The sequence below is a fragment of the Hoplias malabaricus genome, chromosome 13 (genome assembly GCF_029633855.1).
Source record: "Hoplias malabaricus isolate fHopMal1 chromosome 13, fHopMal1.hap1, whole genome shotgun sequence".
Classification (NCBI taxonomy): domain Eukaryota; kingdom Metazoa; phylum Chordata; class Actinopteri; order Characiformes; family Erythrinidae; genus Hoplias; species Hoplias malabaricus.
In genome coordinates this window covers 26,169,454-26,181,714 of record NC_089812.1, presented here as the reverse complement: position 1 = coordinate 26,181,714, position 12,261 = coordinate 26,169,454, and the positions used below count along the sequence as shown (strand labels likewise).

Below are 12,261 nucleotides of genomic sequence, written 5' to 3'. Positions count from 1 at the left end.
AACAATACAACCAGGCAACACAACAACAATGCAACCAGGCAACACAACAACAATGCAACCAGGCAACACTACAACAATGCAACCAATCAACACTACAACAATACAACCAGGCAACACTACAACAATGCAACCAGGCAACACTACAACAATACAACCAGGCAACACTACAACAATACAACCAGGCAACACTACAACAGTACAACCAGGCAACACTACAACAGTACAACCAGGCAACACTACAACAGTACAACCAGGCAACACTACAACAGTTCAACCAATCAACACTACAACAATACAACCAGGCAACACTACAACAATGCAACCAGGCAACACTACAACAGTTCAACCAGACAACACTACAACAGTACAACCAATCAACACTACAACAGTACAACCAATCAACACTACAACAGTTCAACCAGACAATGCTACAACAGTACAACCAATCAACACTACATCAATACAACCAGGCAACACTACAACATTACAACCAGGCAACACTACAACAATACAACCAGGCAACACTACAACAATGCAACCAGGCAATACTACAACAATGCAACCAGGCAACACTACAACAATACAACCAGGCAACACTACAACAATGCAACCAGGCAACACTACAACAATACAACCAGGCAACACTACAACAATGCAACCAGGCAACACTACAACAATGCAACCAGGCAACACTACAACAATAAAACCAGGCAACACTACAACAATGCAACCAGGCAACACTACAACAATACAACCAGGCAACACTACAACAATACAACCAGGCAACACTACAACAATGCAACCAGGCAACACTACAACAGTACAGCCAAGCAGCACTACAACAATACAGCCAGGCAACACTACAACAGTACAACCAGGCAACACTACAACAATAAAACCAGGCAACACTACAACAATAAAACCAGGCAACACTACAACAATAAAACCAGGCAACACTACAACAATACAACCAGGCAACACTACAACAGTACAACCAAGCAACACTACAACAGTACAGTCAGGCAACACCACAACACCACAACCAACAGCCAATACAACGTCGCCTGGTGTTAACACCACTACTCCAGTGAGCAACACAACGATGGGATCACAGCCTACCTCCACTACTAACCCCACTAACACCACAACTGCACCAGGTGTGTGAACTAATCCCCAGTTTTAATAGGCATATAACAGATTGTGTGTAATTGGTACAGATTAGGTTTAGTTTAGATTTTTTTCCTTGCCTCACAAAAATTAAAGCTTTAAGTTGTGGATTGCTTTGGTTGTTTACAATAGTTCTTGTACGGTTAAGAGCACATTATCTTTTTAGAAACTATTCCCCTTCCTTGTGCAGGAGGATAATATCCGATCTCATATTCTCATAAATACCTCCTGAAAAATAAATAACTTGAATTTGACTTGAAATTCAATAAATGAAGGCTGGTCTCTGACCTAATGGACTTCATGGAGTTTTACATAGCCTGTCAGTAGCAGTTTGCAGTTGTAGTTTATTGGATATTGTCATAATAGGTTTAATATATTTTAATATTCCAAAATCAGTGTGAGTCGATTGATATCTGTCAAATGTATATGCTTGGCTTAACTGGTCACTCTCTGTCTGTCTTTCAGTCACCTGTCCAGCAATACCCTGTCCCACTCTCAGTGTGTGTGTGAACTTCACCTGTCAGTGTCTGCCAGGAACTTTACTAATAGCCGGTGTCTGTGAGCAAAGTAAGTTCTAGAGGAAATGCAACAAGATCTAGAAGCAAATACCTGTAAATAAAACAAATTAGCTGCTTTACTATCACCCCCCCCACCTCTCTCTCTCTCTCTCTCTCTCTCTCTCTAGCAAAAGTCTTCCCAGGGCAACTACGAGTGAATCGCACATTCACAGAGGCAATGAATAACCCTCAGTCAGCAGAGTTCAAGAGCATAGCGTCTGAGATTATCGCAGCGGTGAGTGGAGTTTTTTAGGTGGTGCTGTGGGCAGCTGTCCAATATTCAGCAACATTGTCTTGTTTCGCTATGAAACATGGGGACGGTAGACCATTGGTGAGCCTCACCAAGCCAATTATATCATATAAAACTTTGCATTTGTTTGCCTTTTCAATTTGAAACAAAGGTTGAACAAAGGTAATTGTCCTCTGTTGTTTTTCTTATTATTCTCTGTCTCTCTTTCAGTTGAACATTGCTTTTCGAAATGTACAAGGGTACATAAACTCAACAGTCCTGCAACTGGCGTAAGTGACTTCAATACTAAAGTTCCTCACTCTTTATTCACACTGCAGGGTGCTCATCAGCCGTATGTGTCATGCGTGTGTGTGTTTGTGTGTTCAGCTCTGGCAGTGTGGTGGCTACAGTGGACAATGTGTTCCAGTCTGACTCCCCTGCTACAAACGACACCACCATCAGAGCAATACAAAGTGCCATAAACAATGGTCAGGGAATCCTGGCTAATGCTACTTTTAAGGGTGAGAATCTCTCTCTCTTTTTCTCTCTCTCTTTGACTTTGGATTTCTTTATAAATACCATAAAAACAGTTAATTAACCCAGATCCCCCCCCCCCCACTCTCTCTTGCTCTCAGCAACAAGTCTGTGTGCACAGAATCCATGTGATGTGAATACAACAATTTGTACAGACACTGCATTAGGTATTCCTGCCTGCACCTGTATGCCTGGCTTCATATCCACAGAGTTTACAATCAAAGGCTGCATAGGTAAGTCATTACACTCACCTAATAATGTTGTAGGAATAAAGAGGTGGTCATAATGTTATGGCTGATTGTATATACACTTGTACGTATCAACTCATCCATTCAGAATGTAAACAGCAGCGTTTTCCAGTGTTGACTAAAAACGATAAAGTGAAATGTCACTGAATCTCTACAGAGTCAGATGTTTCATGTCATTGGAAACTGGAACAGTGTATGAATGTTATATAATTCCATTGCACAAAATTGCAAGAAAAAAATACTATAAAAAGCCCAGCTTCTCTATACCCTTTGGAATCAAACTCTTCTGTTTTGTCTGCTTCTGATTGGCTGCCTTGTATTGCACCTCATGGCAAAAGCAGTGCTAGCTGACACACACCTTATAATTTTTCTCTTTGTTTTTGTATTTTCTCAGCATGCCCCAGTGGACAGAGATCAGAGAACAACGAATGTACACCGTGAGTATCGTTTAATGACCTGAGAGGAGCAGATAAAGCCCATTGTATCGTTTACATACTTAATGTGTTTCTGAATGCATTAAAACAATATTTTTACATCAAAACCTTTAGAGGCGTTTATCATCGCCCTCTAGTGGTGTAGAGACACATCACACACTGAGCAAGTTCTGTGTATTCTGATATAATCAGTGATAGGTGTTGTATTTCTTATTATTCAGGTGTCCATTCGGTTACTCTGGCTTCAACTGTAATGACTGTAAGTTAATGTTTTTAAAACTTTAAAAACCCTCAGTTTAAACATTAGTAACTAACTCATGAACACGTGTATGTTTTTGGCAGCTTCTCTGTTGGCCCTGGTTGTGGTGGCAGTTGTTTTAGGAGGAGTTCTTCTCATTCTAATAGTGGCCTTGATCATCTACTGTATCATAAGCAGGTGAGTATAAGAAGTATAAGGCATAGAGAGAGAGTTAATGTTAGATTTACACATAGATTGAAATCAACTAATTATTTTTGTAATGTCATTATTTTCTTGATCCCTGTTGTCTATTCAATGAGAGGTCTTCTTTGAATTTTCTGAATAATTAACAATGTTGTTAGTGTGCAGTGATTAATAAATATGTTTTAAATCATCCAAAAAATGTCAGGAATTAAAATGTATATTTTAATTATAATTATTTATTAATATTATATTATTAATAATTATTAGGCTTTGGTCAGAATAATGCGGGAGAGTCTGTACCCTCGTCATTTTAAGTGTTAGGCATCATTAGAGTTTGGTGTAATGTTTTAGAGTTGTGTGGCTCTAGCTTTTCTAAGTCTACACATGGAATCACAAAACAGGATTCATTCAATTAATCTCAAATGGAGAGAGTGAAATGTCAAATACAATAACAGTTCTTTCTGGTTTGTGTGTGTTCACAGGAAAAATTCAAAGCAGGCAGACTATAGCAGAAGTACTTTCACTCCAGATGAGATGCGGACTTGGCCGGCGCAGGGCATCCCAGCCATTCCTAGAGCCACAGTCAGCACCTATGCTAACACAGAAGATGTGCTGGAGATGACCCAGCCACAGAGAAAAAATAACTCCAATGGACTGGTGAGTGACCAGGGGTCGAATGCTGCTTAACCTTCATTTTAATGATTGGTGGCAAATATTACATTTATACACTCTTCTTCTTACCTCAAATGTTGTTAATCTGCCAAGACATATTTGGTGTTTGGGAATTTTAATCTTTTTTGTTTTGTAAAATTGGACAAGTAAGCACATTGCTAAAAAACAGTAGCAGCTGCCATCTGGCAAATCTGCAACGTGAAAAGTTCTGAACATTGTCTGTTTTTATGAATATTAGTGTCCGAAACTATACAAGTAGGTATAGTTAAATATATTTCTCAACACACTTGTTCACAAGCTGATTCTCAAGGTTTTAGTGGATAATTTTAGCTTTGTTACATTAGCTGGCAGTGTTTTATTGTACCAATTATTACTGCAAAAAAAAAAAAAACCCAGTAGCTTCAAACAATGAATCTTTCATTATAAAAAGAGGAAAAACAACCATAGTCAAAATAAACATTGGTTAGTCTATAGCATATTTGCTAGCTAATTAGCTAGCATAATAGCTAATCTACTTAATCTACTTTTATTAAGTTTTAGAAGAACATATGACAATTTAGGTATATTACCAACGTGTTAGCTAACATACTTTCTACCCAAACTACATGCTAGCCATTTTCAAGTTGTTTGCCTCTGTCCTGTGTTACATTGTCTGTTTTTATGAATATTAATGTCAGAAACTATACAAGTAGGTATAGTTAAATATATTTCTCAACACACTTATTCACAAGCTGAGTCTCAAGGTTTTAGTGGATAATTTTCTATAATGAAAGACTCATTATTTACAGCGGTACTGAGCTGGAAGCAGGAGAACAGCATTTTAATAAAGCCTGAAAGTATGCAAACATACAAAATAGTTTTATTATTATCACATTAATGCTGGTGAAATGTTTAATCAGTAAGTGTTTTGTCTCAGAATGATAAGATACAAATCATTATAAGTTAACCTTATGAGTGGTTGGTGTAGCTTATTGTGTAGCAACACAATAACACAGCTTTCTGTACAGAAGCCCGGTGTTCATTTCCGAGCTCAGGTAACCCCCCTATGTTATACCAATAAGACTGCTTGGGCAAGATTATTAACACTACATCTCTAAGGAGTTAGACTAAATAGTATACATTGTAAATGAAAGGCCTGTATTGCATACATTTATCAAAGAGCATACATGAAAACTGAGTGACAATTTTGTGCGTTACATTCGTTCAGGTCAACTTGTACACATTTTTGCCTTTCAGTTTGAAACATGTCATTTTAGCATATTACTGGCATGTTTCAATTTTATCCACAATCTTTGTGATGGTTCATTCTGATTAATGTACACATGTATGGATCTCATTTCCTTACTTCATTTATTCATTAATTTATTTTCTGTATCAGCTTCATCCTGTTCAGGTTCGCGGTGGGTCAAGAGTCTACCCGGAATCGCTGGGCGCATGGCAGGAACACACCCTGAACCGGGCGCCAGTCCATCACAGGGAATCAAGCACTCACCCAGTCACTCACTCACACACAACTGTGGACACATTCACACCCTCACCCAGTTGCTCTGACACACACACATCTGGACAATTTTGAAATGCCAGTCAACCTCTAAGTATGTGTTTTTGGACTATGGGAGGAAACCAGAGCACCTGGAGGAAACCCACGCAGACATGGGGAAAACACACCAAGCTCCTCAGTGACCTCAGTTTGAACCCACAATTCAAGCCTTGTATGAAGCTGGTAATTATGGTCAATTCAGGGTCATGTCTGATGGGCAACCTTCACAATAAAAGACTTTGCCTCTTTATCATGTCTTCCACGTTGATCAGACACCAGAGGGCGCTCCTATGTGAATGCAGACAACAGCGTTTTATTCTGAAAAGCAGAAAGCAGTAAATTTTAATACTACAGTCTTATTTAAAAAATCTGTTAAAGGCAAGTTACAGAGCTTTTGAGTGTTATTTTTACATAAAACACATCAATAAGTGCAAAGAGCCAGTATCCAGAGATTTAGCTGAAATTTAAAACAGAACAGTAAATAAGAAGGTAACGTGTGACAGATTAGTCATAAATAAGTTGAAATTAAAAGAACTGAAACTGAATTATTGTGGCAATTCACTGTGCAGTGTTTAAAGCTTCAGCAAAACTAACTTCCATGCTCAAAAACTGAAATACAAGTACAATTCAGCCTTTACAATAAGCAACAAACAAAGGTGCAGCAGTAGTGCTAAAACTTTGCATGTGTCAAACTGAAATGCAAAATAAAGTTGATCTGAATGAATCAAAATACTGTACTATTTTAGGTATTGGGAAGAAAACCATCATCAATATGTCACTTGACATTTAAAAAGAACTATATGCAAAACAGATGCACCCAGTTAGAACTGACTTTCCAGGACTAGTAGACTACATGACATACTTTTTGTATTTGATCTTCAATAAATTTAATTTCAAAGCTGGTTATAGAGGTTCGAATTGCAATTCTCAAATTCAGTGCATTTTGGCTAAATTCTATCTCCATTTCACATGCCATAAACGTAAACATAAATTAAAGGTAAGTGTCTGTCAATGTGCAGGTAATGGTAACTGGTTGCTACAAGCTTCCAGAGCCTCCACAGCAAAACTGCAAACATGGCACTGAGATTGTCTTTGGCAGTTCAGCTACATTTAGCATAAGGGAACTTTTGGGAAATTTATTTTTGGGTGGACTATATTCTGTCTGTTGTATCCAGTATTGTATTTTAGACCCTACCTCCTTGGTTCACAGTGGGTATTCAGTTTTATGAAGGGTTTGTGTAACATGGATACATTAAATTGATGGATTTTTTCAGTTTCTTTCATTGAAATGAAGCAGAAATCTCTGTTTTATTTGTTGTGTTAGGAATTACCCCACTATGAATAACCACAATGCTTGCTTGCTTGCATGCTGATATAATGAGAACACAACTGCCACCCACAACTGCATTGGAGGAAGATCACACTTCCAATGCATATTAAGAATGTGTGCAGTTGTGTTATTTGCCCGTTTTTAAATGTAACGCTGCATTGATAACTCCCTGTTTACTACGGATAAAGGCAATATCTGAATGTTTGAAACAATCTGAAAAGTTTTCAACATTCAATTCAAAATTGCCATGCTTGCAAAGGCACCGCAAATAATCACATCAAAACTTTGCCCCTTGATAAACCTGTTTGTGTGTGTGTGTGTGTGTGTGTGTGTGTGTGATGATGTGCATGTGATGATATGATGCCCCCACTTTGCTTTGCCTTGCATGTGACTCACTCCATTCATTTTGACACTTTAGAAGATAAGAAGAAAGGTAAGATACTGCATGGCGTGTCCCCTCACCTGCCCAATCAGTAATGTGCTGGGTCTGCAAAAATGTTGCTGCTGGTGGTGTGATGCTTTCTAATCTGTAATTATGTTAATTGATCTCACAGTATGAAGTTACCAGTGGTGAACCATGACTACTAAAGCTAGGCCTTCAGTTTGGGTGGAAAATGTCACAATTTATTTCTATGATTTTGCTCATTTCTGTGAGCGCCCCTGTGGGATTTTCAATACTTAACTAACACTGGTGCACTTTCACTTTCCTCCATGGTGTTAATTTAACACTGAAACTGTTAAATGTGAATCATGTTTCTGACTCATTTGATCTTGTATGTTGCAGTTTTACCGCAACTCCTTCATTAAAGAGCCCTGGCACAGAGCTGCCGCCACTGGCACTGAAACTGACTGATACTCATTACTGTTAGTGACATATTTACCATTTCTTTTTCTCCCAAATGTGGTCCCACACATTGGAAATCAAAATGGGATTGGCTGAATCAACTCCACTTTTACTTTCTGATTATTTTGATGTATAATCCCACACAGATAGCCTTCTGTTCACCTTCTAAAGGCCTACAATTTTAACATTCATTTTAATTTTGTTTACAAAGCTGTATAATACAAATAAATGTACTGCAGTACTTTCAATGTATGTACAGTTTATGGATGTATTGTTAATGTAATTAGGCCTTCTCTGAAGTTTCAGAAAGCTCTGTTATATGCACAGCACAGCAGTCACTGGTTCACCAATTTCTTGATTAAATTTTGACTGAAGCTTTTAAAAATGATCACAAATTAATGCTGATTCACCTGCTTTGCATGATTTTTCATGATTTTTCATGGTTTTGATTGAACAAACAGTCTAGGTTTCCGGTTGCTGATTAAGTGGATATGGAATAATTGTCACGCATGATGGGTATGTGTATCTATAAAGGACACATTTGTATTTATACTTCTATGAATTTTTAAAGAATGATTCTTTGGAGTGAGGCTAGAATTCTTTTTTTTAATCTGTCCATCTGAAGTGTATGGTCACTTATTCTCCTCAGTCATAACTAATAAATAACCTAAATAACAACAAATTTCAGCATCTGCCCATTGACTTTTATTGAGTGTATTAGTATTTCGTTCTTAGTAAAAGTACAGGGAAGAATGTCGCAATTACCTTCTGTGGTAACTGACCATATGCTACAGATACAGCAGGTTCTTTAGAGAAAATGGGGTCTTTTAATTCATGGGTTCCAAGAGAGAGAAAACAGTTTTGATGTTTGATGTCCATTTATTGACATTATTTTCTATTGTTCTTATTCCAGACGGGCTCCTATGACCTCATGCCTGTAGAAAACACTTTTAAGGGCAAAAACCCCTCACGCTATTCTTACTTGGTTGAAGGCCATGAAAACCCTTACTTCATCCCAGGAGACGAAGAACGACCAACATGAGAAGAGGAGAGCAGAGGAGGCTAGTTCCAAAAGTAGGAAAGGAGTATAAAGGGTCACAAATACACAAAAAATCTGTAAATAAATTTAGTTTTGTTGTCTCTTAGTCATTATCCACGATTGTGTTGCTCAAAATAGACCTAAAAAAAGATTGATGGCTCATGCTGGGCAGAGCCAGTGTTTAAAGGAACACCCAGCATTTTCCACTCTTTCCATTTTCCATACATCTCTATGTATTGTATCTGTAATGGACAATAAGTCCAACTCATTTTCCTGTACTTAGAAATGAAAAGAACACTTGCTGACCCTAAACTCACTATAACTGAAGCCGGTGGAAATTTGTCAGGTAAATTTTAAAGAGCAATAAGTCATTTTTACCACCACAAAGCAGCAAACAACATTTATGAAGGGGGTCTCTGTTGATGTATTTAACTCCAGTACTCTCTACAGATTAAGCAACATCTAAAACATGTGTAGGCCCAATATATAACCCACCAAAAGCCTATGTACCAACCCACACAGAGCTCATACCTATGTTCAACCCACCTAGCCCATGTTTAACACATGTGGGCCCCACATCTAATATGTGCTGCTTGGGGTGTGGCACCGTTCTAAGTACAGGGAAATCTATTTATATTTGTTGTCATGGTATGAATCAGTCATGACTGATAGAGATTATGTTGATAAACACTGGAGTGTGCCTTTAATGGATATGTCGGTCTATTGCTCAGACTCTTCAGGCTATGAGTATCATGTTCAGGGAGAATTATATGTAAAAAATTGTTTGTGTTTTTAAACAATGCACATTTCAGTTAAACTGTGTTAGTTGGCGTTTCCAGCTCCAGCCTTCGGAACTCTTCAGAATGCTGCAGATGTTGGCATACAGCTCTTGTCCACATTCCACAGCACTGACATGTCTTAATGTTAAGCAAAGCATAAATATTCACACCATGTTCACAATATACCACCATGGGTTCAGCTGGGTAGCTCAATGCTAGCGCCATCTTGGGAAGGTCAGTAAAAAAAAACGCCAGACTGCATTCAGTACAGTTGCAGTGCAGCAGGTTAAGGAATATATCATCTGAGATAACATCAAAGATATACATAGTCCTACCAAGAATATATATTGAATAAATCAATATTATTTCACAATGAAATTTCTTTTGGTTTTATTAGTTCTACTCAGATTGTGACAGCTCTTGTGTTGGCATTTGGACCATTTTCCAGATATCGCAACATGGAAATTAGCCAGTACAGTTATTTGTACATTATTTAAAAAGTCTAAAGATTGTAGCAAAATAAATGTAGTTACTGTGAACTGATTTATAAAGAAGATAGGATCTATTTAATAACAAGAACTTGCATCCCTTTACTGGCAGGTTTTGACCTTCCCAATATGGTGGCTTAATGTATGCATTTCTATGGAGTAAAGGGCATCCTCATGAACTGCGCTGTGTGCTGATGCTGGATTTTCAGCCTTCAGGGGTTTGGAACACCAAAGATGTTGCTGGTGGTTGATTGTTTTCTGTTTGTCTGTTTGTTGTACACTTTTGCGGTTCACACATTAGACCGAGTGATTAGAACAATGTTTTCTACATCATGTCTGTCTGATTTTATTTATTTCACACTATATAAGTTCATTTGGAAGGTGTGGGGTGTATTTAAGCTTGATGCATAGCACAAATCTCGGGAATCTAATGTATTTTTTGTTTATTATTTCTCATACTTTACTGATTCATCAACAGCTGTTCATTGGGGAGACTTTTAGAGCTAGTAGCTAAAGTGACTGAAGTTGGTCGTGTGGCCAATTTTGGTATGACCTGGAAATATCTGCACCTTTAAAGGAGCAAGAAGTCAAACCTAACAAACAATACTGATGGACTAGATGTTTTGTTTTTATTTATTTTTTAATTATCATTAGCTCTCCCCTCTCACACACACACACGATGCCCCCAACTCAGGGAGACTGAGGACAAGCACCTGTTCTCTGAGAAATGCGATGTCAACCCCTTTTTTTAGCACAGCTGCTAATGCATCACTGGACAGCCCCAGATGAGAACTCGGACTGCCCAGGTCTCATCACATCAGCTGATTTATGCCTGTACTGGCTGGCACTGTGCCATGTGATGAAGGGAGGTAGGGTGCCTTAGGGACCCTTTCTTAGGAACCCAGTCTCAGGCGGCTAAGGCATCACCAGGGATCAGGCCACTCGGGAGCCCAGGGCAGTTATGTTAAAATGGGTTAAGTGTAACCAGGCCACTAGGTGTCAGTGTGATGGCTGCTGAAGGAGAATCATTAAAGCAAATGACTGATTGTTTCTTTAAGAGCACTTTAGAATCAGGGCAGGACCGAATCACATTGCATTGCTTTTTTTGCACTGACTCTTTTTCCCCCTCATCAATCATCTCTCTCTCTCTCTCTCTCTCTCTCTCGCGCTCTCTCTTGCTCTCTCTCGCTCTGTACTGGTCCTTCCACAGTGTTTCAGTGAATGTTTTAATAAGGGCTGGCCCTGTTTACTGTGGGCTCTCTGACTTTCTTTCTTTCTTTCTTTCTTTCTCTGTGTGTGTGTGTGTAACACACTCTTCTTCTGTGTGCCTCCAAGTGGTTCTTTTGTAAATATGGGAACCTTATGCAACACAGACAAGGATCCAACCCTGTTCCTTTCATGTGCCTATTATACTTAATTTATTCAGGTGGAAATGTAATTTTGTGTGTGGCGATTATGTATCTTTATGTATCCACGTCCACACCCGTCTTATTTTATAAATGTAAATGTAAATCTGTTATTTCTTGTAAAATAATTTTCTTGTCTCAAAGATGGTTCAATATGTAAAGAGAAATAAATGCATTTAGATAACAGTGTTGAACATTGTGATATTTACATGTGTTTGTCTCTGTACCTCAGGTCCAGGTTCAGTACGCAAATAAAGCCACTGATGTGGTGATGGTTTAGTGAGTGTGGAAAGAAGGCTGTCATATTAATGTTATGGAAAACAACATGACTGTTCTTCACGTCATTAAAATCACCTTCTGATACAAGCGCCAAGAGCCGCTGTGAGCACCTGCTCCAACAGCCACACTGTTTTCACCTCCAGCCTAAGCACAAAACTGATATAAAATTGATTCTCGTTTTATTTCTTTCAAAACGCATATTTATTTATTTATTAACGCATTAATATGTTCTCATAAATGTATAATTGTGTTTAAAACATTCAGTTTATACCT

The 12,261-nt window shown here is 38.3% G+C and overlaps 1 protein-coding gene across 1 annotated transcript; it reads left to right on the top strand.

Annotated features, from left to right (window-relative positions):
- The first annotated feature begins 303 nt into the window (after positions 1–303).
- On the top strand, positions 304–11,946 carry si:ch211-198m17.1 (mucin-13). The gene is made up of 12 exons (XM_066643092.1): positions 304–1,157; positions 1,633–1,734; positions 1,853–1,959; positions 2,185–2,243; positions 2,341–2,474; positions 2,589–2,720; positions 3,130–3,172; positions 3,391–3,428; positions 3,512–3,605; positions 4,094–4,268; positions 7,572–7,586; positions 8,911–11,946. The coding sequence occupies exons 1-12, from the start codon at positions 317–319 to the stop codon at positions 9,037–9,039; spliced, it is 1,869 nt and encodes a 622-aa protein (XP_066499189.1). The 5' UTR covers positions 304–316; the 3' UTR covers positions 9,040–11,946.
- Positions 11,947–12,261: the final 315 nt, after the last annotated feature.

Bases quoted from the DNA above. Each gene is read 5' to 3' on its own strand.
- si:ch211-198m17.1 (XM_066643092.1), top strand. From the start codon at position 317: ATGCAACCAGGCAACACTACAACAGTTCAACCAGACAACACTACAACA. The intron at 3,173-3,390 runs GTGAGTATCGTT...CTTATTATTCAG, and splicing joins GAGAACAACGAATGTACACC to GTGTCCATTCGGTTACTCTG. The intron at 3,606-4,093 runs GTGAGTATAAGA...GTGTGTTCACAG, and splicing joins ATCTACTGTATCATAAGCAG to GAAAAATTCAAAGCAGGCAG.